This window comes from Trichosurus vulpecula, chromosome 5, assembly GCF_011100635.1.
Source record: "Trichosurus vulpecula isolate mTriVul1 chromosome 5, mTriVul1.pri, whole genome shotgun sequence".
NCBI classification, from domain to species: domain Eukaryota; kingdom Metazoa; phylum Chordata; class Mammalia; order Diprotodontia; family Phalangeridae; genus Trichosurus; species Trichosurus vulpecula.
Window position 1 is genome coordinate 9,890,787 of NC_050577.1, and position 26,423 is coordinate 9,917,209.

Here is a 26,423-nt window from a genome sequence, read left to right on the forward strand (position 1 = left end):
CAAGCCTGTCAGAAGAACTAAGAGGCAGGCAGGACCAGAGGCACCGGTCACATGGCAGATTTCTGGGACTGGAAAGACTCACTGGCATTTCACACCAGTGAGGCCTTTCTATAGAACCTTATGCCTCAAAGAGGGGCAGCATTCAGAAAAAAAAGACCAATAAAACCTTCCCTGTCTGGCCACCCACCCTCACCTGCCCTTCCATTCCTCCTTCCCCGTGACAAGGTGAGGGTGCAGCCACAGGATAGAGAGCAGAATGCAACTGAGGTCAGGCCAACAAAGCACTTGGAGGATTCCAGCCATTTTTATGAGTGAGCCTTCTGTACGATAAGGAGAGATGTGAGAAATAAGGTTTATAAAGACTGTTTGGATGAGGCAGCATGTTTATTTCGATCTTCCCAAGAGACCGGAGGGTGGGGCGGCCCCCTCACAGATGCCACACATTCTAGGTCAGCAGCTTCCAATGCCAGCTTAGGCTCACTAGGCTTTCTGAATGGAACTTTCCAAATATGGGTGGATACGTGGATGCCCCCCCACCCCCCACCCCAACACACACACACAGAGGATAAGGATGGAAACTCGGCCATGACTCCGGAGAACTTTTCAGAGAAGGGGAACCTGGAAAATTTCATACACCAAACTGGCCTGCTACGTAATCGTTTGTTGAGAAATTCCATTAATTATCCTTAAACAGAGTGTAGAAGACAAGCCATATGAATGAATCCCCTGCTTGCTGGGTTTCCTTCTGGGAGACTGTAGCCCAACCGTTTTTATGAAGGTCTTTAGTGAAGACAAGCTATGAGCACAGCTCGGGTAGTGATCAGTCCCCACCCCACCCCCCAGCAAGCAAGAGCCATTAGGTCAAGTATTCACCAGCATGCATATTCCCCTCCATGTAGCACCTAAGGATCCAATCACACTTGTGTACAAGATCCAGGGGCAGCCATCAGGGCAAAACTTAGCTTTCTCTGAATTGTGGTATTTTCCTGGGTGTCTCACAGGAGCAAGGATTTTAAAGATGGGAAGGAGCTTATAGGAATGGTCTAACCGCTTTAATTTATAGATGAGGAAACTGAGTCTCCCAGGTGAAATGACATCACACAGATAATTCCAGAGGCAGGATTCAAACCCAGGTGCTCTGCCTCCCAATCCCGGTGTTTCCCACTATTCCATAGACTCAGGCCAACTCCAGGGAACATGACTCCTTTTGTCTGAAGCCCCCCGAATCTCTTGAATCTGTTCCACATCTCTGTGGCTTATCTCCTGTCTGATACCTTCTGTTTACTTCTGTTGGGATTCTGACAATCCTACAGCCAGCAGACAGGCAAAGCTACCCGACTTTGAAAGGACAAGGGAGATGTTGTCCAAGGGGCAGCACTGGAAGAGGCACAAGCCAGCCCTGTCTCACCATTTCCTTTTCATTTGGGGTCTTTCCTGCTTCCAAGTAGGTTAGATAAAAGGCTTGTTCTCAAGCCGGCAAAGGGACCAAGTGGAAGGGAGAGTCACAGCCAACTTGTGAGGAGCTGGGTGTGGGACAGAATGCTTAACATCCATCTTTGAAAAAAGCTATTTCACCAGGGAACACAGCTCCTAGCACATGCTGGGAGTTAGTGGGGAAGTATGGTACCATGGATAGCTTTGCTCCAAGGGAGACACTTCAGGAAAGTGGGGAGGTAATGGGCATTGAGGAGGCTTGGCACTGTTCTAGTGCTCAGTGCTGTCATCAGCAGGAGAGCCTGGCACCCCTCACCATCTACAGTGCTGTGCAGACTGGGATGGCAGCTGGCAGGCAGGTGGCACATGCCCTCAGCTAGCCCGTGCCTCCCGGCTTCATGCTGTGCTACATCACAGAGGTCCATCTGTCATATCTCTGAAGGAATCTCCTAAAATGTTGACTTGTGCTCAGGAGACACTTTCAAAGTCGGAGGGCAGCCTTGAGTGTGGAATGTGGGTCACTAAACCAAATGCTTTTCTTAAAACTGGCAACAACCAATAAATGCACTGGATGACTTTTCAGTAGATTGCATGACTGTAACTTGCAGTTTGATGTAGTGATGAAAGCCTGCGTGTTCCCTTCCCATAACTGCATCTAGGATCCCCTTGAAACACCTTAAATTATTCCAACATTCCACAGAGATGGGATTTTCAGTCCATGCTTACATGGCCTGGTTGGATGACTGTTGTATATTTATAATCTATGTCTTTGTACTGGTATCCCCAGGGCGTAACACAGTGCCTGGGATGTAGGAGGTGCTTAATAAATGTTTGTTGATTGATTAACCTATTTGACAATAATCAAGTCTGTGATTTTTTTCCCCAAATGTTTGCAAGCCTCCCTTCTTTCAAATATCTTGAAATCAGATGCCTTTCCTCCCTCAGAATAGTGACACGGCAAGCCCTGCCCTGTCCCGTTTATGCTTGGTTTGACTTAGATACTCTACTCAGTGGGGGGTGGCTGTAACATACTGCCGGTGACAGACATGTAGGAAAAGCCACAGATGTGATAGCAAAGGGTTGCCTGGCAAAGGTGAGCCAGTCAGAACGAGAGCTAGGGGTGCCTAATGGGTACCCTGGACGTGTGACTGGCAGCCACACCATGTCTAGAGATGGAGTGAAGCCCTCCAGCATGATGGGAGGGAGGGGGACTGCCAGAGGATGTGGATAAGGGCCACATGGGATGAGATGGGGCGAGTGAGCTGTGACCTGCACCCACTGGAGAGCACAGCTTCATGAAAGGTGGGCTCTGTGGAACATGGAACAGTCCCTTGCTGCCTCTCATGGCTCACACCTCCATGGGAAAGAGGGCTGGGCTGTTTGTCTCATGTATACTGCAAACCTACAGACCCAGCTGGGTCCTACTCTTCTGGCTCTTTCACACTCCCTGCCACATCCTGGAGGCCAGTGTCACTGTCTGCCCCTGAGGTTATTTGGGGGGCCTCTTTCACATCTGCCATTTCCTCCTGGGCCAGACCTGTAAGGTCGTCTTTGGTATCTCCAGCATCACTTTCTGGCTGTTCCCCATTAGATGAATTTGAATTGACATCCGGCTCTTTTTCTAAGGAAAAAGATAAGCCACAGGGTGAGCACTAGCCTGTATCAACATTCCTATTCTTGACCTCACGACTGGCTCATTTAACTGCTACACATTCAGGGTAGGGTGGTTGAGTGAGCAGAATGGAGGCAATCACAATCAGGAAACTAGCTGGGGACAGCCCAGTTCCAGGGATGGGGCCGGAAGGGGCCTCAGAGGGCATCCAGTCTAACCCTGCCACCTTACTGATGAGGAATTGTGTTCAAGGGATGTTAAGCACCTTCATATGATCATATGGCTTAAGCCAGAAGGGACCTGAAAGGTCATGTAGGCAAACCCCGTCATTTCACAGATGAGGAAACTGAGGCCCAGAGTGGTCGAGTGGCTTATTGTGGTTCAAGGGAGCAGTCAATGGCAGTGCCAAAATTAGAACTCAGATCCTGTGTCTACAAGCTCAGCACTCCTTGCACTGGGCCACACTACCTCCGAGATAGCGCCTCCCTTAAGGTGTAGTTCAAACCCTATATTTTGTAGCTAAGGAGACTGAGGCCCAGAGGAATAAAAAGGCCATGCTGAAATACCACTAGGGAGCTAGGTGCCACCATAGTGCACAGAGTACCAGGTGGGGAGTCAGGAAGACTCATCTTCCTGAGTTCAAATCTGTCCTCAGACACTAGCTGTGTGACCCTGAGCAAGTCACTTCAATCTTGTTTGCCTCAGTTTCCTCACCTATAAAATGAGCTGGAGAAGGAAATGGCGAACCATTCCAGTATCTTTGCCAAGAAAACCCCAAATGGGGTCACAAAGAGTCAGGATTGAAAGGACTGAACATAAGGATGACTCCCATCCCACCACCCTACCCTGGCCTTATTGGTGATTTCACTGGTGCAGAGAACTCCCAGGATGGAAATGCCCTCCAGAGGCGTCTCTAACCTTAGGTCTGAATGAGCCTTCTGAGAGTCACACAGTCTATGCGTCAGACGCAGGACTTGCCCAATTGAGAGGCCACTGCAATTGTTCAGGTGAGCTGTAATGAGCCACAACAAAGGTGGTGGCCCTGTGAACAGTGAGAAGGGCTCAGATGACAGAGACGCTGTGGCCCGAGAAACAATAAGATACGGCAACATGTGGGGTGAGAGACAGTAAGGAGTGGAGGATAATGCCAAATAATGTAAAACTCAGAGCTAGAAATTGGAAGTGAGTGAGTCATTAAAGTCTGGAGGGCCAGCTTTGGAGCTGGTAAGATCTGGGTTCAAGTCCCATTTAATACAAGTGGCCATGTGACCATGGATAAATCATTTAACATCAGTGCTATGGGCAATTCTCCAAGACTATAAGCTATGTAGGGGTTGCCAATCTGCCTTGGTAAAGAGGATTTCCACAGAGGGAACTTTCCACACCCGTAAAATCACAGGCTCAGCATCCCGGGAACTAGGGAAGCCATCGGCATCTCCTGAAAGTCAGAAGCGCAATCAGGATTTGCTGTGCCTGTCACCCCATGGCAGGAGAGGTTATCAGAATAAGGGCTTAGTGATCCTCTCTAATGCTGGTCTCTTCCAAGCGGCAGTTCTTTTTTCTCCTCTATGCTGCTGCCAAAAGAGCCATTTCATTCCATCAAACATCTACGAAACACTTACTATGAAGTCATTCTACCAAATTCTGGAGAGATACAAAGACTTATTCTTTCCCTGCCCTCTGAGAGCTTACCTTCTGACTGGTGCAGCATAGCTCATCTTTCCACTGCCCACCCAAACCCCATGGCCTGAGAACTCCGAAGAGCTTTGTCTGCCAAACCCGCTCACCTTTCTTTGCTCTCTCCTCTTGTCGCTTCTTTTCGGCAGCTTCCAGTTCTTGCTTCTCATATGCAGCCTTCAGCACCTTACAGACTTTTTTATGAGAAAACCAGTGGATTTTCTGGCAATTCTGGTTGCAATAAATGACCTGAAAGTGACCAAGGAAGGTATTTTGGGTTCAAATCATTTCCTGAAAAAAAAACCCCCTAACTCGCTCTTCACTGGAAAAACTGGGTTTTTGACAACACATTCCTCAATCAAACAAAAGCATCTGTTAAGGGTCTGCTTTGTGTTAAGTGCAATGATCTGAGTTACACTGTTCCAATGAGCCTCTGAGACCAAAATGTGCTTCACTGAATGAGAAGCTGAGGTTACGAAGCATAGGGAGAGACAAGAAGGAAGGAACTGGGGCGGGAACATGCCAGTTGATTCAGAAAGAAGATGGTGGAATAGAATGAAACAGAGTAACTGATGAGGAAACATAGTAGTTATAGTAAGAGGGCATTAACCTTGAGGGTTAATGGACAGGGAAATGATTCTATGAATGAATGAATGAAAGAAAAAGCATTTATGACAGGCCAAGCACTATGCTAAGAGCCGTGAGTAGGCGGTACCATATTACCAACAAGGAATTAAGGAGAAACAAAAGGATTCTGTAAGAAAGATCCATGACCAGAAAAAAGGATGCCCTAGGGGAAACTAAGTGGAAACCCCTTGTGCTCTCACAGCATCCATACAATGCCAAGAGCCCCTGGCTCAGTGGGTAAAGCCCTTGTGGATGATTTATTGGAGGATGTGGACAGAGTTTGCATAGGATACTGACCTCGATAGGCTGTAGTGTGCCATGTTGGAAGGAGTGCCCATACCAAGAAGATGACAGACCCATCACAATGTCTACGCTGCCTGGGGATCTGTTGGGATTACCATTTAAGCAGGGCATTATGCTGAAATTGATCACCCATCTTACCATCTTACACACCGAACACCTCTTGTCTGCGCCCTTTTCTCCACACGTGGTGCAAAACTCTACATCTACAAATCCCACTTGACCAGTGATGGCTTGAGTGAGCACAGAGAAGGCTGTAGGATCAGAGCCCTGGAGAAGGAAAGCAGAGCATGGCGCAGTCAGAGGACAAAGGGGACAATGAAATCTCAGTTGTCTCAAAGGTAGATGAGCACCGAACACAATCACAAAAGTGAAATCACTACTATTGTCCCATACAGTCCACACTGGCACATTATCCTCAGAGCATGGAACAGCCAAGATGTGTGGGCCTTAAGGCTGTATGAATATTTTAATTACGTGCATTGAAAAAATAATATTAAGGAATTTGAGTACTAGGCCCCTCCTGGTTCTTTGTAATGAAGATAGCAGGCTCCAAGAGATTGTACTCAGGGTAAGAAGGAAAACCGAGAATATGAAAGTCATCATCCTAGCGATGCTGGACACTGGCTTATAGAAGGGGATTTCCTACACTCTTGGCACCATGGGTCACTGAGCACAGAATGGCCATTCCTTTTCTTGGAAGGTTTGGATTAGGAAATAGGAATGACCAGACACCAAGCCACCAAGCACTTAGTAATCTCTTACTGGCTTCCAGACACTGTGCTAAGCACTGGTTATGACCAGAGGGCAGCTTGGTCACTCCTCTCTCTTTTTATGGGTTTAAAGGTCCATGCTTTCCTATGTCCCTGGAGTTGCTGGACAGCACCTGCCTATGGCAATTATCCCAAAATGGAAGGGGCTGCCTCAGGTGGTGGGGGGCTCTTCATCATTGAGTCATGGCCAGATGACCACTGGCTGGGGATATGAGTGGGTGGGGTGGAGTGGGTACATATTCCATTGATGGCCTCTGAGGTCCCCTCCATGACAGAGAGGTGGTAATTTGAACAATTTGCCCAAAATCCAAGTGGGAGGTGCAGGCAAACAATTCTCCACTTTCCCTTCCAGAAGAACCAACCTGGTGGCCTGAGACTCCTAGCTGCTCCCACCCTGCACCCCGCCTGTGCCCCAGCTCTCTGGGTTCAAGGGCAGTCTTACAATTTCCACGGGAGCGATGCTTCTGACGAGCTGCTGGAGGAGGGTGGTTTCACAGTAAGGGAATTTCCGAATACACTCTCGAATGAACTTTTCTTGGTAGACAGGAAAGCCGTCTGTCTCTCGGCCTTTTAACAAACTAGAGAAGAAAGAAATAGAAATATGTTCAAAGGCTCACTTTCCCAGTGGCATGTGAGAGCTGGCCGACCTGGTTTAAAGACACTTCTGATCCTCACTCTCTGTGAGGTTGTCTCTGGGCCTCCAGGGCCCTCCTCTGTAAAACGACATGTCCAAAAGGCCTGGAGTATGGAAATGTCATGGGCATTCTCACTGGCTCTCCCATGTTTACAAAGCCTTCCCTATCGTCTGTTTCCCTCAAGTCTCTTCCATAGAAGGCCCTTCCCCATCCCTCTTTGATGTGTCTCACCCTTTTGTTAAATAGCACCAATCACTGGCATGAAGGTGCAGGTAATTTAGCCTGTCCATGTGAAAGGGTCACAGGGTCAAGGGTCACAGCTGCAAGGGGCCTTGCTATATTTGCTCCAGCACTCTAATTTTACAGATAAGGTAACTGAAGAAGCATGGAGAGGCCCTATGGTTGTAAGCAGAGCCAGGAATCCCACCTCTGCCCCGGGACGACCCTAATCCCAGAAGCACCCACATCCTCCGGCCTTCGGGATAACTGAAGGTTACTCCTCAAAGGCAGTGACCATCCCCAGCACTTAGCACAGTCTGGCTCACAGTAGGAACTTAAAAGCTGTAACTGGACTCCAGCAACAATACTATTCCTCCATCAACACAACCCATTGTTATGGACACAGAGATGTCACCGGATTTTAGATTTGGAGCAAGAAGGGCCTAGGAGTTTCCCTAGTACAACTATCTCATTTTACAGATGCGGAAGCTGAAGCCTAGGGGAATGAAGAGTTGGCCCAAGATCTTTAGCATCAGGCCTGGTGAAGGCCACGCTCACTCTCACGCCACCGTCCATCCCACCTCCCACCGAAGCAGGGCCCCTTTGCTCCGTAAGAGCCTAGGCCAGCTTGGGATCACACCTTTTGATGAAGCCGTCCAGCTTGTCTTCTCGCTCGGTCGAGAATTTAATGCATTTCTGAAAAATGCAGCTGATGTAATGCATCTTCATGGCCAGGACCTCGTTCATGTCCCTCTGCTTCATGCACTTCTCACAGACCAGATCCAGCACGCCGTAGCACTTCTTCAGGGCATCCACGTCAGCCAGCAGAGGGTTTTCTTTTACAAGCATCACAATCTTCAAGAAACAGCAACAGACTCAGACATGTGGGGAGGAATCCCCCTAAATGCACCAGTTAGCAGGCTCAGACATGTGGGGAGGAGTCCCCCTAAATGCACCAGTTAACAGGCTCAGACATGTGGGGAGGAATCTCCCTAAATGCACCAGTTAACAGGCTCAGACATGTGGGGAGGAGTCCCCCTAAATGCACCAGTTAACAGGCTCAGAATATAGTTAACAATTATAACAGTGATGATCGCTGGCATTGATAGAGCGCTTTAAGGTTTACAGAACACGTTAGTTACTTAGTTAATCCTCAAAACGACCCTGTAAGGGAGAGACTGTTACGTCCATTTTACATATGAGGAAGCTGAGGCTGAGAGGTGAAGCAAGTCTTGTCAAGGGTCACAGAGCCAGCAAGTATCTGAGGCAGGATCTAAATTCAAGTTTTCCCAATTCCAAGGCCAGCTGTCCATCCACACAGATGCTTGCTGCCTTGAGTCAACTTCAGAGAGGGTTCAAAGCAGAAAGCAGCAACCACCCAATCAGCCCTCCAATTAGTTCCTGCATTAGTTTCCTTTCTCTCCCACGTAAAGACCGCCAGGAAAACTGAAAAGCCGTCAGGCAGTAATTAGGTTTAGAGCAGCATCTCACACCATTTACCAAGATAAGCCCCAAATAAGATACATGACTTATAAATAAAAGGGCACATCATAAAGAAGCTTGAGGAGCAAGGAGGGAATTACCTTTCAGATTTACGGATGCAGGAAGAATTATTACCAAAAAAGGAATCAAGAGGACTACAGAAGATAACACAGATAATTTTATCTAAATAAAATTTAAAAGTTTTCATTCAAACCAAACCAAGCAGTTGATATTGGAAGGTAAAGTCGACCAGGGGGAAGATCTTTGTAGCAAGTTTCTGTGATAAAGTTCTTGTTTCCTGGGCAAAGAAATTATTAAAATCTTTAAGAATAACAACCATTTTAGTCTGGCCATACCAGACCTCAAAATGTATTATAAAATGGTGATTATAAAAACAATTCGGTACTGGCTAAGAAACAGAGTGGTGGACCAGGAGAATAGATTAGGTACAAATTACATTACAGTAAATGACCACAGTAATCTGGTGTATGATAAACCCAAACACGCAAGCTTTTGGAATAAAAACTCATTAATGAACAAAAACTGCTGGAAAAATTGTAAAACAGTAGGGTAGTATCTAGGTATAGACTAACATCTCACACTGTATGCTAAGATAAGGTCAAAATGAGTACATGATTTACCATAAAACGTGATACCATTAGGAGAGCATGGAATAGCTTATCTGTCAGAATTTATGTCCAAACAAGAGATAGGAGTACTACAAGATGCAAAATTTTGATATAAAATGAAAGAGTTTTTTGCACAAACAAAATCAATGCAACCAAAATTGGAAGGAAAGCAGAAGACTATGAAAAAAAGTTTGCAACAAATCTCTCTGATAAAAGCCTTATTTCTCAAATATATAGAGAACTGACTCTAATGAATAGGAATACAAGTCATTCCTCAATTGATAAATTGTCAAAGGATATGAACAGGATGTTTTTGGACAAGGAAATCAAAGCTATATATAATCATGTTTAAAAAATGCTCTAAATCACTACTGATTAAAGAAATGCAAATTAAAACAACTCTAAGGTACTACTGCACACTATCAGACTGTCTAATATGACAAAAAAGGAAAGTGATAAATAGTAGAGGGGATGTGGGGAAACTGTTGTGTGGAGTTGTGAATTGATCCAACCATTTTGGAGAGCAATTTGGAACTATGCCTAAAGGGCTTAAAACTGTGCCTACCCATTGATCCAGCAATAGGCCTATATCCCAAAGACATCCAAAAAAGGGAAAAGGACCTCTTTGTACAAAAATATTTATAGCAGCTCTTTTTGTGGTGCTAAGAATTGGACATCAAAGGGATGTCCATCAATTGCGGAATGGCTAAACAAGCTGTGGCATATGATTGTAACGGAATGTTATCAAGCTATAAGAAATGACAAGCAGGATAATTTCAGAAAAACCTAGAATGACTTATGTGAATTGAGGCAAAGTGAAGTGAACAGAACCAGAAGAACACTGTACACAGTAACAGCAACATTGCATGAAGACCAACTGTGAATGACTTAGCTATTCTCAGCGATACAATGATCCAAGACAATCCCAAAGGACAAGTGATGAAGCATTCTATCCCCCTCCAGGGAAAGAACTGATATTGTCTGAATACAGACTAAAACATGCTATTTTCACTTTTCTTTCTTTCCTTCTTTTTCTTTTATTCAAGTCTTCTTGTACAAAATGACCAATATGGAAAAGTTTTACATGATTGCACATTTATAATCTATATTTGATTGCTTACTGTCTTGGCAAGGCAAAGGGGAAGGAAGGAGGGAAAGAAGGACAGAATTTGGAACTAAAAACTTAAAATATATTTTTAAAAAAGAATAACACCCACTCCCGAGTGAAAAGTGGTCAAGAGATATGAATAGGCAGTTTTCAAGGGAAGAAATTCAACTTATTAACAGCCATAAAAAACAAAAACCCACTTTAGATCATGAATAGTTATAGAAACGGACATAACTGCAAATAGTAATCTCAGAACTATTCTGGAAAGTAATTTGGAGCTACACCCCAAAAGTTATTAGACTGTACATACCTTTGATCTAGGGATCCTACTGTTATGAACAAGCTCAAAGAGATGAAGGAAAGAGGAAAAGGGCCTAGATTTACAAAAACTATTAATAAAGGACTAGGAACTAAGGGCAAGCCCATCAACTGGGAAATGACTGAACACATGGTCTAGGAATAGAATGGAATACTACTGTGCTATACGAAATGACAAAAAGAACCCTTTTAGAGAAACTTGGGGGGTGGGGAGGAGAGATTCAGGACGGAAAGGAGAGGGACAGACGAGGTGCATGTGACAAGGGAAGGAGAATCGAGGCAAGCAGAGGCTCAGAAAGATTCAGGGGAGAGCCAAGGATTGGGTCTGTTTAGAGCCTGGTAGCCACAAGAACATCTCCTGATCTTGAGTACAGGTTTCATCACAGGCAGGACCAGCACAAATGAGTCCAGAACATTGGACTTGAGGCAAATAGCCCGTCAAACAAAATATGTACAAACGAGACCTTGACTGACCAAATCGGCAATGGGCTCTCCTCTCAACATCGGTGTTCTCCCTATCCAGAACTTGCACACAAGCTTGAACTAGGCAACTAGGCAGCGAAGAACAATTAGCACACCTGTTTACACATTGGTTGTCACCTGTAATAGTTTGCTTGCTGATGCTGAGGTCTTCTTAGGAAGGGGGTCTTGTTCAATATTTTCATACAGTGACAATGGTAGCAGAAGCTCGCTAGGGATAAACTTCTAGTAGAACTCTGATGGCACAGTCTCTATCTCTCCCTCTCTGTCTCTGTCTCTTTCCTCTTCTCTCCTCTGCTCACGGGTTCAAACATCCAGGCTCAGTTCAGGCAGTTCATACAATTCTCTTAAATACAACTATTGATCTTGTTTCCTGAGAAAGAGTGGCAAGGTTTCCAGGGCCAGGTGGCTGATTAGAGGCAGGCCCATCTTGCCCATACTGGCCTCCCAAAGGCCTGTTCTCTGGCTCTCTGTGGCCATCCCTTGCTAGATCTTTGTTTTTCTCCTTTGATGATATATGTTGTAGATTCTGGGCAAGGAGCCCAAATCCCCCAGCACTGCCTGAGTCCCATAGGGGCCCAAGCAAACCTCTGTTGCCATAGTGACCCCCGGGGTTTTAATGCTGCTGCACACACAGCTACAATGCAATGATAAACTAAGTCATGGAGATGGGGGGAAAGGGAGGGCTTTGTGCTTCTGCGACAGATCTTGGGGTTCTCTGGCCTGGAGCTGTGTGTGTAAAGCAGCATGCTCTATTCTGGGAGGCTCCCTATGAACCTCATACCTCCTGAACAAGGGTTCCTGGAGCACTCCTGAGCCTCCAGGAAAGGAAAGGGTCTCCAGAATGTGGCTAAAAGAATGTTGGTGCCCAGACTTATAGATTGAAGTAGGCCTAACCACAGGTGAGCTGAGATTTGGTCTGAAAGAGACCTGAGGGGTCTTGGGAGGGTCCCTTCTCAGGATTTAGAGGGCTTCCCTAGGGAGGAGGGCCCAGGCTTGCTGGGCCCCAAGGGCAGAAAGAGGAGCAGTGGATGTGGGGAGGGGCAGGGCTCCTTGCCCCAAGTGACCGACTCTGGAGGGCTGTCATGGTGGGCTGTTCCAAGGGGGGTTGGGCCAATCTGGGAGGTGGCTGGCTTACCCTCCTGGGAGAGATTTAAGCCAAGGCTGGATGCCCACTGGTGAGGGATGAGGCAGAGGGGACACTCAACCAAGCTGGCCTTGGGGTCTACTGGGGGCTGAGATTCTGGGAATGAGGGCACTGCAGGCACAGTCCTAAATCCCAGAAGGCTCAGTGGCTCCTAAGTTCTCCTAAGCTGATTTAGGGAGTTTTCCCTTCCAATGATTCATCTCTTTTGTAACAAATGAGTCTCTGAAGTAATAGCGTCATCATATTTTCAGCCTTTAAATAGTTTGATTCAAGGGACTACAGGCTTCTAGTTTGATCCTGGGAGATGAGGTTACCTGAAAAAAAAAATCCCAAAGATTGGAGCCTCCCTGGCTATGTGAGAGGAGAGAGGATTCCAGCAGGAGGTGGATCAGAAAACCATGGGTGGGGGAGGGGGGAATTCTCCTGCTCATCAGAAACAGAGCATCTTTGCCTAAAAGGTGAGGTCAGTAATACTGGAATTTCACTTTTTTGTAAAGGTTAGAATTCAGGGTTAGTATGGTCTCCATGAGTCACACAAACCCAAAGTGCCAGGTAAATGACTGTGCCCCCAACACCCCAGGGAGCACAGAGGCCTGGGCACCCAGAGCAGGCTCTGTCTCAGTGGGGGGTAGAGTGAAAGGCCTCCCCCTTATCAAGGCTGCCTGCCCCTCCACTGGCTCTCCTAAAGCCTCAGTTCTCCTCACCTGCTCTCCCTTACCAAAGGCCTCTGTCTGGAACGTTTTTACAATCTCCTTGCACTACTGAACGTCAAACCCTGTTGTACTTCCTGGCCTCCCTCTCTCTCTCTGGCCCAGGGAGGGAAGACTCCTTACTCCTCACTGCTAGCCATCAGACACTGCTCTTATGCCTTGGAGATGGCCTTTCCCCTCTGGCTTTCCCAGGCTCCAGACAGGTGCCCCGTGATCTGCAGGGCCTTCTCTCTCCTTTCCCACGGAGGTCAGTCTCTGGCTCCATCTGTCTCTCCTTACCCACCTCTGCTCTTATGCTGGAGGATTTCAATATACAGATCAAGGTCCCCACAGCCCGGATTCCTGTGCTGCTAAGGTCCAATAACTGGCAACCTTTGCCCCGCCTCAACCACCCAGAGGGGTAGTCCTACTACTGCCCTCAGGGCTACCTGTAAGTCTTCTAGATCCATGATCAAGAATTCAGAGCCTGGGCTCCCTGATCACAACCCCCGGCCTTCCATCTCTCCTCCTGCCTGGCTCAGTCACCCTGCCCCACTTCCCAGTGCTATCCTAGCAGCTCAGTGACCCCTGACCTCTGCTTTTGAATCCCAGGCTCTGCTCCTGTCCTTCTGACCCTGAAGCCTCAACAAACTCCCAAGCTGCTTCAGCTCCAGGAGCTGCCTCCATCCCTTCCATCACCCAGGTTCGTGACATCAGACATCCTCTCCTGTCCTCTCTCCCTTCCCCCCAAATATGCCATCAGGTATAAGCTCTTGTAAACACTTCGAGCACACCTTCTCTCCTCTGTTCCTTTCTCTCCATTCACACACCTAGCCTGGGTCAGGCCCTCGTCACCTCTTGCCTAGACTATGATAATGGACTCCTGATTGGTTCCCCCACATTCCATCAATCCTCTCCTCAATCTGACTCCTCATGGCTGCCAAAATTATCTTTCTGGAGCATGGGTCTGACTGAGACCTTCTTCAGCCTGGCTCCAGCCTCCTGAGGGTCGCTGAGCTGTAGTGGGCACAGCCCTGAGTCAAGATGACCCCTGTGAATATGGACAAGTCACTTAATCTTCCTTGCCTCAGTTTCCTCACTGACAAAATAGGATAATAATCCGAGTAATCGCAAATGAGATAAAGTAGGTGAAATGACTGCAAATGTTAAAAGCCCCGCAGGAAGAGTAGCTCTGAGTGTGGAGCAGCAAGCTCAGTGGAGGCGAGGATACATTCAAACCTGCCTCAGACAGTCACTGGCACTGTGACCCAGCCTCTGTTTAATCATCTGGAAGACAGAGATAAAAGGCTGTTGTGAATCGCACAGGAGACACTCTTTAAGGCCTGAAGGCTGTGAACCCCTGACCTGGCAGCCGTGACAGCTATCACGATCACTGCCTCCCCTATGGAGCACAACACAGGGAGCAATGGCCCCAGCTCTGCACTTTGCTACCTTTCACCATTTGGGTGGTACGGACATGCTGCCTGCCTGAGACCTTGCATCTCTACATGGGTTTCTGTTTCCCAGGACTCAGGGTCCCCAGCTCCTCCCTGGTCCCTGGCCCTGGCGTGACCACATCCAGGCTCCTGCCTTGTTGCTCCCCCTTAGAGATTCCCTGCAAGGCCACAGCCATGAGAAGAGATCACTGGGAAGCCAGACATCAGTCTCCAGTCAAGGTCAGGAGGCCTGGCGGTCCTGGTCCATCTTGGGGGAGCTTACCTGTGTCACCCTGACTGTAAGGAGATAATCAGCCCCAGCCCACTGCTACCCAGTCCCCGAGGGGCAGAACACCCTCTCCCCACCAGCGGGGCCTGTGCAGAGCTGCCTCAGGCAGGCTCCGAGCTTCCCCCAGAAGTACCTTGACCGGATGGAGATTGGTCGTGGTGACCATCTTGTGCAGGGGTCCCGCCAGCTTTGGGGGCAGCCTGGGCTCCTTCTCGAGTCCCCGGGGTTTTGTGTAGTAATCCAGCCTCTCTCGAGGACAGAAGTTGTTAATCACAGTCACGCAGTCATGTTGGCCTTTGAAAAGAAGCAGCTGCTGAGAAGCCTCATCTGGGGAGCAAGGCTCAGGCCCTGCCTACATTCTGGTCAGGCTTGCCTCCCCACGACTCTAAGAGAAAAACCTGGGCTGCTGTCTGCTCTTTACAAGAACTTCTGGACCCCCGGCTCTCAATGCCCCTTCCCCAAGCACCTTAGATTTACATAAATTGGAAATGTACCTGCATGTCTACATATGGCTCAATAGAGCAGCACAGAATGGAAACTCCCGGAAGGCAGGGCCCAGTTACCTATTCGTCTTCAGTGCACAGTGCTTGGCACCTATGAAAGGCTTGATTGACTGACAGGCCACAAGCTAGGCAAGCGGCCCAGAGGCTCACAGCAATTCCGCACCCACCATCTTCTAGCCTCTGACTCTTGACTTCCACCATGGCGGCCATAACACTGATGAGGCTGTCTCCGAACATGTGCCTGATTTTTAACTAGCTTCAAGAAAAGAGCTTTATATATAATTTCTTGCTGAAATGTCTAACTGGGAAGGCAGAAATGAACTGTTTTCTCCCTCTCACCAAAGAACTGGGAGCCCCCATTCCCCTCCTGACCCTTCCCCCAAACATATCTGGTTTCCTTATCTCAAGTCTAATCCCCTTCTACAGGGGATTTTCTTTTTCCTTTTCCTGGATGGTGGGTAGGCTTGAGAAATGCTTGTCTTACTGTGGAGTGAACAGAGTTCCCTATGAAGTAGGCAGCTTGGTGTGGACTCCTTACTCTGCTTCCCCAGTTAAGCTCTCGGCCTCCTCTCTGACTCTCTCAAAGTAGAAAAGGCCAGATCAGGGAAGAAGTTTTGCCCAGACCAGCCTTCTAAAGGTATCCCTTCTCTCAATGAACCCCTGCCTCCTTCCCTTCTAGGGCACCCTTGTCACCGCCCTCCAAATATGGGTACTTAATTGAGCACATTCCAGATGAGCAAATACTTCCAAGACTCATGTCCAAATGGTACTGCCTTTTGACTTTCCGGTCTACTCAGCCCAATAGTGGGGTTCACTGGAGCTCCAGAGAACACTGGAGAATGAACCAGGGAAGGTGTTAATGAACACTGGACCTAGACCATCATCACGAAAGCATCCAGAGCTCTCTTATGACTTGGGTTCTTTTCCTCTATGATCACTAACTAGGAGAATCAAATCCAAGGAAAGGCTTCTGCTTCATAACCCGTTCCTTATGAAGGGATCAACCATCAGAACATCCATTTCTCTAAGAGAATCATTTTCCTGTTTGTGAGAAATAGCTTCCTAAGCCACAGGCTTCACCAGATCACACCTCTGCTCAGTCTCCTTCAATACAGTTCCTGGGGGCCTCACTTTAGCCTACTGCTGGAAGCCCTCAGAGATATGACCCAACTCATTTGCTCAGGCTCATTTCCTAGGCTCCCCTTTACCTACTCCACAGTCCAGCCAAACTAGCTCGTTTAGCATTTTTTTTGTTTTGTTTTATGTTAAAATGTTCTATTGATAGCACTTTCTACAACGTGTGTCACTTCTCAATATCTCTAGCCTCTTCACTGAAACCTTTCTTTTAACAAAGAAAACATTAAAGAAAAAAAATGACTGACAGGGCAACCACATTCGATAGGATATGAATCATTCTGCACCTACTGAGGTATGACACCAAGAAAATGAATTTCAAGGTATATGAGAGGGAACATACCAAAAGCACAGAGAAAACTCAGATATTATCTCCCCCCCCCTCAAAAAAGAAATCAAGATGATATCAGTAATTACTGAGCTATATGTCCACCTTCCCATTTATCCTCAGCTGAGTTGCTTAGCTCTTTTTAAAAATCTTTCTTCCAGTCTTTGCACAGGCTGCTTTTCCCTCTTGATCTCTGCCTCTAAGGATCCATGGCTTCCTTCCAGGCTCACCTCTCAGGTGCCATCTTGTACTGGAAGGCTTGTCTATCCCCCAACTGTTAGTCCTCTCCTTCCTTGAAGCATCTCACTTTCACTTATTTGCCTACATGTTGTGTGCCCTAGCAGAACGTGAGCTCCTTGAGAGCAGGGGCTGTTTGCCATGTTGTTTTCTCCCTGTCTCCCCACCACCCAGGCCAGGGTTGGCATAGAGGAGCTGCTCAATGAATATTTGTTGAACTGAAAAGAGCAAAAAGATGCTGACTTAAGAACATGACTTTTGTTAAGGACTTTCCCATCCTTCCTCCCTTCTCTCAAGAGCTGCAAGAGCTTTCCACACCCAACCTGCCACCATCCCCATGGTGTGTGCCCATTTCACTAAGGCCAGCCAAAGCAACCAGCATGGAGGGGGGAGAAATCTGCAGCCAATGTTGTAACTAACAGCTGACATCAAGGGGACACTTGAAATGTCAGCTGACTTTCGTCCCAAGGAAACAATGTTGAACAAACCTTCTTATAACCACCCCCACCAAGGTTAATCATCAATAGCATTTGACTAATTACCCACAAAAGCCGCCATCTGCGCCGCTGTCCTGCCAACAGAATTCACGACATCCGTGTCTGCTCCAGCTTCCAGCATCACCCGAGTAATCTCTTTATTTCCTGGAGTTGAAAGGAATATGTGCCTTACCCTTAAGAGGAGCATCATTTTAACCACTTCTCCCCAAGGTTCTTGAGGGCCTTTAACCACTTCTCCCCAAGGTTCTTGAGGGCCTTTATCTGGTGAATCTTTGGCGGTTTCAGAATTGGGATCAGTTGGGCTCACAGGGCATGGGAGCCGGGACTATCTGGACTGCAGACCCTCTCTCTGCCCTCCCCTGGAAATGACCTGTGTAGGTGTTTAACTTGCTCAGCAGGACCAAAGGCCTCTTTCCAGACTTACTGCTGGGCAGTGCAGACCAGCGGGTGAGCTGGACCAGGACTGGGTTAAGATTCCACCCCAGATACTTACTTCCTGGCTGTGTGATGTTGGGAAAATCACCCAACTTCTCTGGGCCTTCTCTGCTTCATCTGGAAATGAAGCCACTGGACTTGATGACCTCTAAAGTCTGACTTCCTCTGCACATACTTTGCCATATACACATTAGGTTTTAAATTTTTAAAAAAAAATCTCAGCTTTTGGTGGGGGGGGGGGAAGAGAATTTACAAAGTGCTTCTTGAAAAACCTAAGCAGGCATCAACGCTGAACAACTGTGCAGAGGAAAAAAACCCCTTTAAGAGCTGAAGGATCAGGGATCAAAGAGACCCTAGTCAGATTTGAACAAAAGGTGAAAGTTCAAGATTCCCTCCAACTCACCAGAAAGTCCAGCAAACATCAGGGCCGTGTAGCCGTGCTCATGCTCGTTACAGTTCACGTTGGCCCCATGTCGCAGGAGCATTCGACACATGTCCACTTTCCCTTTGTATGCGGCGTGCATGAGGGGCGTCATCCCATGCTTTGGGGAAAGGCAAGGAAAAGGGAGGGGTCGGTTACACATGGCTACGAGAAAAGTCAGAGAAACTGTGACCAGACTGCCGGGGGAGATCATGGCTCCCTAAATTTCAGGAATAGGCCAGGGCATGGATGGGCACTGATGCTTTAGGCCAGGGTTCAAGGAATGGCGTCCACATTCCCAGACAATCCCAATGTCAGACGATCCCACAAGCAGCGCAATGAACTAGTGGATCATCTGACTTAAATACGGGCATTCCAAGGGTGCTGGAGTGAGAATGGCATCGGGCATCTTTTGTCCATCATAGACCCAAGTCAAAAGAACTCATTCACAGCATGGAAGATGCCCCAGCTCTAGGGACATGCTTATGGGCATGTTGTTATCTGTGTTTGCCCCGTCTGACTCGGGGCATGGTGACCCTGTGAGGCTGACCACTTTCTGTCCCTCCCTACAGTGCCTTGTTCAGGGCTGGAGTCCACAGGCGGGACTTGGTCAATACCGCCCAGTTCTTTGGACACAGACCCTCACCAAGATTCATTTTTGCTTTCCATAGCAAGTTTACCATAGTTGGCACTCTCCCAACTCAACTGAGTCTCTTCCTTTGAAGTCCCAGCCAAGCGCCCATGTGCCCTTTCCATTCTTCCTGACAACAGACACTTTGAAAGACAATACAAGGAAAGCAATAAAATTGGATTGTTTGATATCTGGCCAGTAAGGACTCTTGGGACTGGTTGTTAGCTTGGACTCCTGTTATAAGTCGTGACTCATGGTTCTAGGCGATAATATAGAAATGTCTTCTTTACAGCAAGGAAAACCTACCCCAAGGCAACCAGTGGGCTTACCTTACCCATCACCAAATGAAGTAATAACCCATTTGGTCATTTTGCACATGAGGATGAGAGATGTTCAGCGCCTTCAGGAAGTGAGATCTAAGCCAGGACTTTTGACTGCCCACATAGCGCTCTTCCTCCTGTCTCTGGCCAGCCCCAGGCCAGTCTGGCCAGACATTGGGGCACTCTAATGGCAGTACTCTTAGGAAGATCAGGATGTGCCTCTTTCCTTTTCCCACCACTAAGAAGGCCCTCCAGCTAGCATGCTTCCTGTCCTAGAGCATGAGAGCAGAGATTTGGAGCTGGAAGGTACAGCACAACCCCCTCCTTCCACTTCAATTTACATAGAGGACAATGAAGCGCAAGAAGGGGAAGTGATGGTATAGTGGCAGACTTCATCCCAAATCCTTGGCCTCCAAAGCAGGACCTGCTGGGCTACCTGCAATACTCCCAAGGAGCCCAAGCTCAGCCCTGACTTTCTGATGAGCAAACTGTTTTTTTGTAGGCCTATGGCCATTCCCCTCCCAGGAACCTGGCTTGGCTCAGCTGAGCTCCCTGCCCAGTGCTCCTAGCTCCACTGCAGGACTCAGGGCCACTCCTTGAACATTCACCTGCCATCAGCAAATGGAGCTTCCATGCCTGGAGTCTCTTTACCCTCATCATCTCTTGCCCTCTGGCCACACTTTCACTCTGTGTCCTCTTGATCTCTTGGTCTCCACCAAGGTCAATGCGTCTGCTCCTCTCCCTCCTTCTCCTCCACCACTCAAAGGAACAGTCAACACTTGTGCTTGTATTTCCCTAACCCCTGCTTTGCTCCTTAACCTCACGAGTCCTGGCTTCTTCTCCAAACACTAGGTTGAAATGGGTCTCTTGATGACCCAAGGACCTTTACCAGTTCCTGATGCCCACAGGCCTCTCTCTTTCTTCATTGTCTGGGATCCTCCTCCAGCTCCTGCCTTCCTTACTCTTCACCACTGGACTTTTCTAGTGGCCTAACACTGGGCAGCTTCTCTTCCTTGTATCCAGGCAGGCATTTCTGGAGGCCCTTCTCCACTTTCACTCATGCCCTCTCTCTCAGAAATTTATGGAGTCCATCCTCTGTGCCAAGAAGTGGGCTAAACACTGGGGATAGAAATTCAAAAGCAAGGAAGATCCTGCTCTCAAGGACTTACATTTTGGTAAGGAGAGACAGCAGAGATAGGAGAGCTATCACCAGACAGGGAAGGATCATTTGGTCTGGGGAGTCACTGGAACGGTGAGGAAAGCCATAGATGTGAACTAGCCCCGATTTGGTCTTTAGGAAAACTAATGAGCAGACAGATTATTCTACCTGCTTGCTGTCTCTCACACACACACCCACATCCACACCCACATCCACATCCATGCCCACACACATAGTACATGGTAACAGCTTAGCTACTCTGAGCAAGACTATGAACCAAGATAATTCCAAGACAATTCCTATGATGAACAATGTTCTTCACCTCCAGAAAGAGAACTGATAACACCCTAAATGCAGATCGGAGCAGACATTTTTAACTTTATTTTTCTTGCTTTTTTTTGCTTCCTGGCTAATATGGAAACATGTTTTGCATGATTTCATACATACAATTGAGATCATATTGTTTGTCTTCTCAATGAATGGGGGAGGGATAGGAAGGAGGGCAAGATTTTAGAATTCAAATTTTTTTTTAAAATGAATGTCAAAAATAATAAAGAATCAAACCATAAACATTTATTAAGTACCTACAATATGCCAGAAACTGTGCTAAGTATACAAAAAGAGGCAAAAGACAGGCCCTGCCCTATAAGAGCTTATAATCTAATGAGGCTAGCTAGTCGAACTCCCTCATTTTCAAGGGGAAACCAAGACCCAGGAAGGTTCAGTAACCTCTCAAGGTCACAGCCCAGATCAAATTGGAGTGCTCAGATTTTAAATCCAATCCCTCTCAGCTGCACCAGGGTCATCCCCACCCCGCCCCCACCCTAACCCCATGAAGTCTTTCTGTATTCTGAGTTATGGCTCATCTCTAGGAAAGGACTCACTGAGCCCATGACATCTAATGCCCCTGCTGGCTGTCCAGGCAGCTTGCTTTGTTCGTTCCACACTGGCAGCACCTGTAACTGGGGCCAGGTAAAATGTCCCTACACTGTGCTGATAAGAAGCGAGGACAAAGGACATTGTGCATTGCACCTAGCACTAGCTCTCAGTGCAGAGGCAGGATTTCTGACCAATCCCTTGAATGACCAGGATTCACCCCTCTTCTGCTCTGCTACGTCATCAGCCTGGGAACTTTCTGGGGGCTGAGCCAGTCTGGAGTGGAATGGGGACCTGAGTGCAGGCCCCAGAGAACATTCCGAGCAGACCCAAGAAACGACTCCACCTCTTAAGTAAATCCTGGGCCCCCAGTAGATGCAGCAAACTTTTATTTACCTCATCCAAACAGTTGACACGAACATTCTTGCTTCCCAACAGTCTGCCAGCCTCCTGGACATTCCCTTAAAAGAAACCACACATAAATAGGTCTAAGTACTCAAAAATGCAGAAAATGCCCCCCCCAAAATCAAAGAAATGCCATTTGAAAATTGTTAAAAACATGTCAGGTCAAGCTGTCAAGAAACCAAGCCTCCCTACAGCTCACTGACTCTTCCACTGCATGAATTACCTGCTTTCTGGAGGCTGAAAGAGATTTAGATCACCTACATCAACGCCACCCATTTGGGAGCCCTTGGACTCGTCCTGGGAGGCCTGCTTGTCAGTGTAGTGTCAGGTCCATTAGATTCCTGTTCAGATCTAGAATGGCCTAGATCCCTTCCCTCTCAGCTCCAGGAGTCAGTGACTAAACGTAGATCCTTTGGATTCATGTGTGGATCTGCTTCCCTTTAAGCAGCCATACAATGACAAAGATGATCTTGTTTGTCCTCCAAATACAATGCAAAGCAATTCAACCCATGAGCCAGGGAGCTTCCATTCTCAGTGAGACAATTTGATGGGGAAAATCAGCACTGAGTATTGGAGGAGGGAGGGAGAATCCATCAAAGATGTCTTCCTGAGCTGGGCCCAGAAGAATGATAAAGGAATCAGCAAGAGCTGAGGTGCTGGGCAGGTCTCCAATACAGGTTCCCTGGGCAGTTGAGGAAGGAGGATCTCTTGAACTTAGGAGTTCTGAGATGCACTAAGTTGAGCATCAATAGCGAGTCCTGGGGGCAAAAGGGCCACCAGCTGGCCTAAGGAGGGGTAGCTGGACCTAAGTAAAATCTGAGCAGGTCAGAACTTCCAGGAGAGGCACTAGGCAACTAGCCCCTGCTCTGCCAGCCTGATATGGGGTTGGAGATGAAGAGGGTCAGGGCATTGCAGGCAGGGACAGGGCAGAATGGACAGCAGAGGGTATAAAAGGAAATAGTGGCAGGTGCCTTTATTCCTGTCAAGAAAGTTCCCTTAACCCATGGCAGCATTCATATGAATAAAATTTCATTAGGTTAGTATTAGCCAGACATGCTGAGAATTCAGAGGTCTTATTTTGAATCCTTAGCCCCCTCCAGGATCTGCTGCTGTGGCTAAGCAGGGCAACCCCAATCCTTGGACCCTGGGGGCAGGGGCCAAAGCTCCCAAGGAGGACCAAGGCTAGTCCCACCACCAGGGCTGGGAGGCAGCAGCAGCTGGCTGTGCCAAACCTCCTGGTTCAGTTGGAAACAAGACAATGGATGTGTATGTTAGAGCATCCCAGAAGGCTTTGCCATGACCCACATCGTAGGGTGGGAGGACTCCAGGAATTAGGACCCAACAGAGAGCTGATTGTTCCTTTCTTCCCTTCCCTCAAAACCATTTTACTCTCCTTAATGTGGGTCAGCTGTGTCTCTCCTGGGATTGGGGGGTGTGCTCCCATGGCCATGGTTGGGGGGGAGGTAGGACATACCTCCAAAAGCCAAACAAAACCTGGGGTGAGCACACCAGCCAGACCAAGCTAGGCAGAGCTCTCAGAGTAGCAGGATCCCTACCACAGGAGTGCTGACAAGGGGACATCCAGCCTCTGCTAGGAAACCTTGGAGGCTGGTCCACACCATAGGATCCACAGGGCAAGGGGCCAGTCTGCCCAGGAAAGCTGCTGTGGCCTCCCATTCCAGCACCTGACCCTCCGGCAGCATCCAATCTCTTCTCCTCAACTCCACTCTCTTCTCTTTCCTTCCACCATGAAAGTCCCCAACTATTTAGTGCCTGAGTGTGCCTCTACTTTCTAGGAGCACAGTTTCTATCTCCCACCTCTGCACCTTTGCCCAGACCATCCACCAGGCCTGTCAAGGTGTCCCTGTGGGAGTGCTAAGCTCCAAGCAGGACTTGTCTCAACTCTCAGTCACTTCCTAGAAGAAGCCTTTCCTCAAATTTGGAGCTCACTCTGCCTCCCAATCATGGAGAACTTCCTTTGAAGATGTTTTGCATCAACTGATCTGTACTGATGTTCGTTTCCTCACGGCACAACATAAGCCCTCTGAATTCAGGGACATTGACACTTTTGTCTTTGGGTCCCAGTGCCTGGAACTTTGGGGGGAGTGCTTCTGGCCCTAGGATTTTATTGGTGTAAAGTTGGATGGGGCCCTGGGAGGTGCAGTGACTCCTCAAGGCTCACCCAGTCAGGTGCATCAGCAGTGTGTCTTCCAGTGATGGATTTTCTCGCTCTATCCACTAAGCCAGACTGACTCTCTGGTTGCCTTGTAATAAAGACTTCATTCATTCATTCCTGAAGGTGGGGGAGAGTGGAGAGAATGCTGGTTCTGCAACTAGAAGACCTGTGCTCAAATGCTATCTCTGAGCTTGACCATGGCAACTTCAGTGACATTAGGCAAGTCCCCCCTGGGGGGGGTGGTCTCTTCCAGCTTTGGCTCTGAGCCCCTCAGACTAGCTACCCCAAAGCCTTCGGCAAAACTACTTCACTTGTCTGGCCCTCAGAAATGAGGAGAGTGCACTACACAGACCCTAGGGGCCCATTCCTAGAGTCAGGAGAAATAGCTAGAGGAGTAGGAAGTGTGCTAGATAGGGAGGTTTGGGATCAGGACTCAAATCTAGGCCTCCCATTTTACTGTGTCACCTTGGGCAAGTCACTTGACCCTCTCTGGGCCTCCTTTCACTTCTGAGTCTCCTCTTCTGTAAAATGAGGGGGCTGAGCCAGATGGTTTCTGAGGTCTCTTCCAACTTGTAATCTTTGATTCCTTAATGGTATTAACTAGTCCTTTCAGCCTTTACTTTAAAGGTGTAAGGGGATCTCGGGCTAGAAACCAGGTTTCTCTGGAAAGTTGATTCCCAGTCATGTTTACCAAAAGGATTAGGGCATTTCTTTGGGTGACCCTAGATCCGGGTTGGCTGCCCTGGCAGAAGATCTGACACCCTCATTAGGAAGAGGAGAGATATGAGGGTTTTCTGGCGTTCAGAGAGGCCTCCAGCTGCCTCTCCCCCTCGACAAAGGACAGGGAAGTACCGGAGGCATCTCTAAGGTGCTTCCCCGATCTAATGCTGTCTCTATTTTTATTCTTGTCCTGGTCCAAGGATCCACCTGATCGGGAGGACAGTTGGGCTTGTGTTGCAAAAATTCTCCTTCAGGGCAAGGGCCTCTTGGCTTTTGTATCCAGTCCCCAGAACCCAGAACGGTGCTAGGAACACAGGAAGTTCCGAGTCCTCAGGGACAGTGCAATGGGGAGGTGTGGGCACACCTGAACTCCATCCCTCTGAGGGCATAGGTGGCCTGGGGTGTCTGCTGGGGAAGGAGTAGGTAGGGAGGTGCGACAGAGAGGGCTGTGGGACTTGTTCGAGGGGCGGGATCTAGATGGGACTAGGAGAAGAGGCAAAGCCCGGCCCGGCCCAGGCAGGCTCCCACGTGCTCGGGAGCTCCTCCTCTCTCCCCCGCCCCCGCCGAGGCGGGGCCCAGCGTTCCGGGAGGCAGCAGACGTAGCTTGGAAGGCCTGGCTGGCCCTGGAAGCGGAAGCTTCCTCTGACAGGAGCTGGGGGGGAGGGGAGGGGTTCACTTTGCTTGCAAGAAACCTACAAAGAAAGATGACAGGCTGTGCTGGCTTGGAGAGGGAAGGGTGGCATGGGGAGGGGGGGGTTAGTCGCACCCAGGGGCACTCACATGTTGGGGGCGTAGGTGCCCCCTTAGCCTGCAAGCCCAACCTCTTCCCCCACCCCCCCCACCCCCGTGGTGGGGCTGCAACCCCAGTCTCAAAGCTCGCTTTTCCCTGACTTCCTGGCTCCCTATGTCCCGGTGCCCGTGCCAGCCAGGAAGGAGGCGGCCGCTCCGCCCCAGAGCCTTTCACAATCCGGGCAGCTGGGGATGGGGCCGGGAGTCCTCACCTTGCCCGATCACTTCCAGCAGCTGCTTTTCTTCCTGGGTCAGCTCGCCTTTCTTGGGAGGAGCCATGGCGGGGCCGCCGCACACCGGGCCCGATAGTCTGCAGGCCTTCTGGCTGCGGGCGGGCCAGCCAGTAAGCTTTGGGAGCGGCCCGGGAAACTTTGTTGCAGTATTTGTTGCAAACGTGCACTCCGCAATGCCGGGAGAACCTCAGCAAAGGCTACAATGTAGCAAAGCCCCCTCGACCACTGCGCAGCGCGGTCTAGGAGCAGCACGGGCTGAGCGCCTCGGGAGCCGCCTCCCGCCCGCCCCTCCTCCGATCGGGCCAGCCCGGGAGGACAGACCACGGGACAGGGTGGGAAGGAGAAGGGGGAAGCAAGGGGGAAGCAGAATCGTTCTCCTCAGGCTGCCCGGCTGTTCGGGGCCCGCGACGGGCTATGGACATTTTAAACTACGTGTGCACTCTCAGCCTCTCGGGGACGGCAGTTCAGCCTGAGTCGGGAGGCCCCCAGATGGCTCCGAACCGACCTCGGGCATTTGTTTCCCCCAGTCTCTGGGCAAATGGTGCAGCCCGAAGGAGAGAGGGAGGGGGAGAAGGGAAGGGAAGGCGGGGACCAGAGACCGAGGAGGCGGAGGGAGACACTGGGGATAGAGCGCAAGGCGGTGACAAAAGTGCGGGGCGGGGTGGGGGTGGGGGGGTGGGAAGACCTGGACTCGAGAAGGAGGT

The 26,423-nt window shown here is 48.9% G+C and overlaps 1 protein-coding gene across 1 annotated transcript; it reads right to left on the reverse strand.

The window, feature by feature from the left end:
• Positions 1-363: 363 nt before the first annotated feature.
• On the reverse strand, positions 364-26,023 carry ANKMY2 (ankyrin repeat and MYND domain containing 2). Its single transcript, XM_036760176.1, has 10 exons — positions 25,699-26,023; positions 21,793-21,857; positions 18,393-18,531; positions 17,600-17,698; positions 14,989-15,149; positions 7,918-8,132; positions 6,866-7,001; positions 5,792-5,920; positions 4,834-4,972; positions 364-3,055 (listed from the first exon to the last, which is right to left on the reverse strand). The coding sequence occupies exons 1-10, from the start codon at positions 25,763-25,765 to the stop codon at positions 2,856-2,858; spliced, it is 1,350 nt and encodes a 449-aa protein (XP_036616071.1). The 5' UTR covers positions 25,766-26,023; the 3' UTR covers positions 364-2,855.
• Positions 26,024-26,423: the final 400 nt, after the last annotated feature.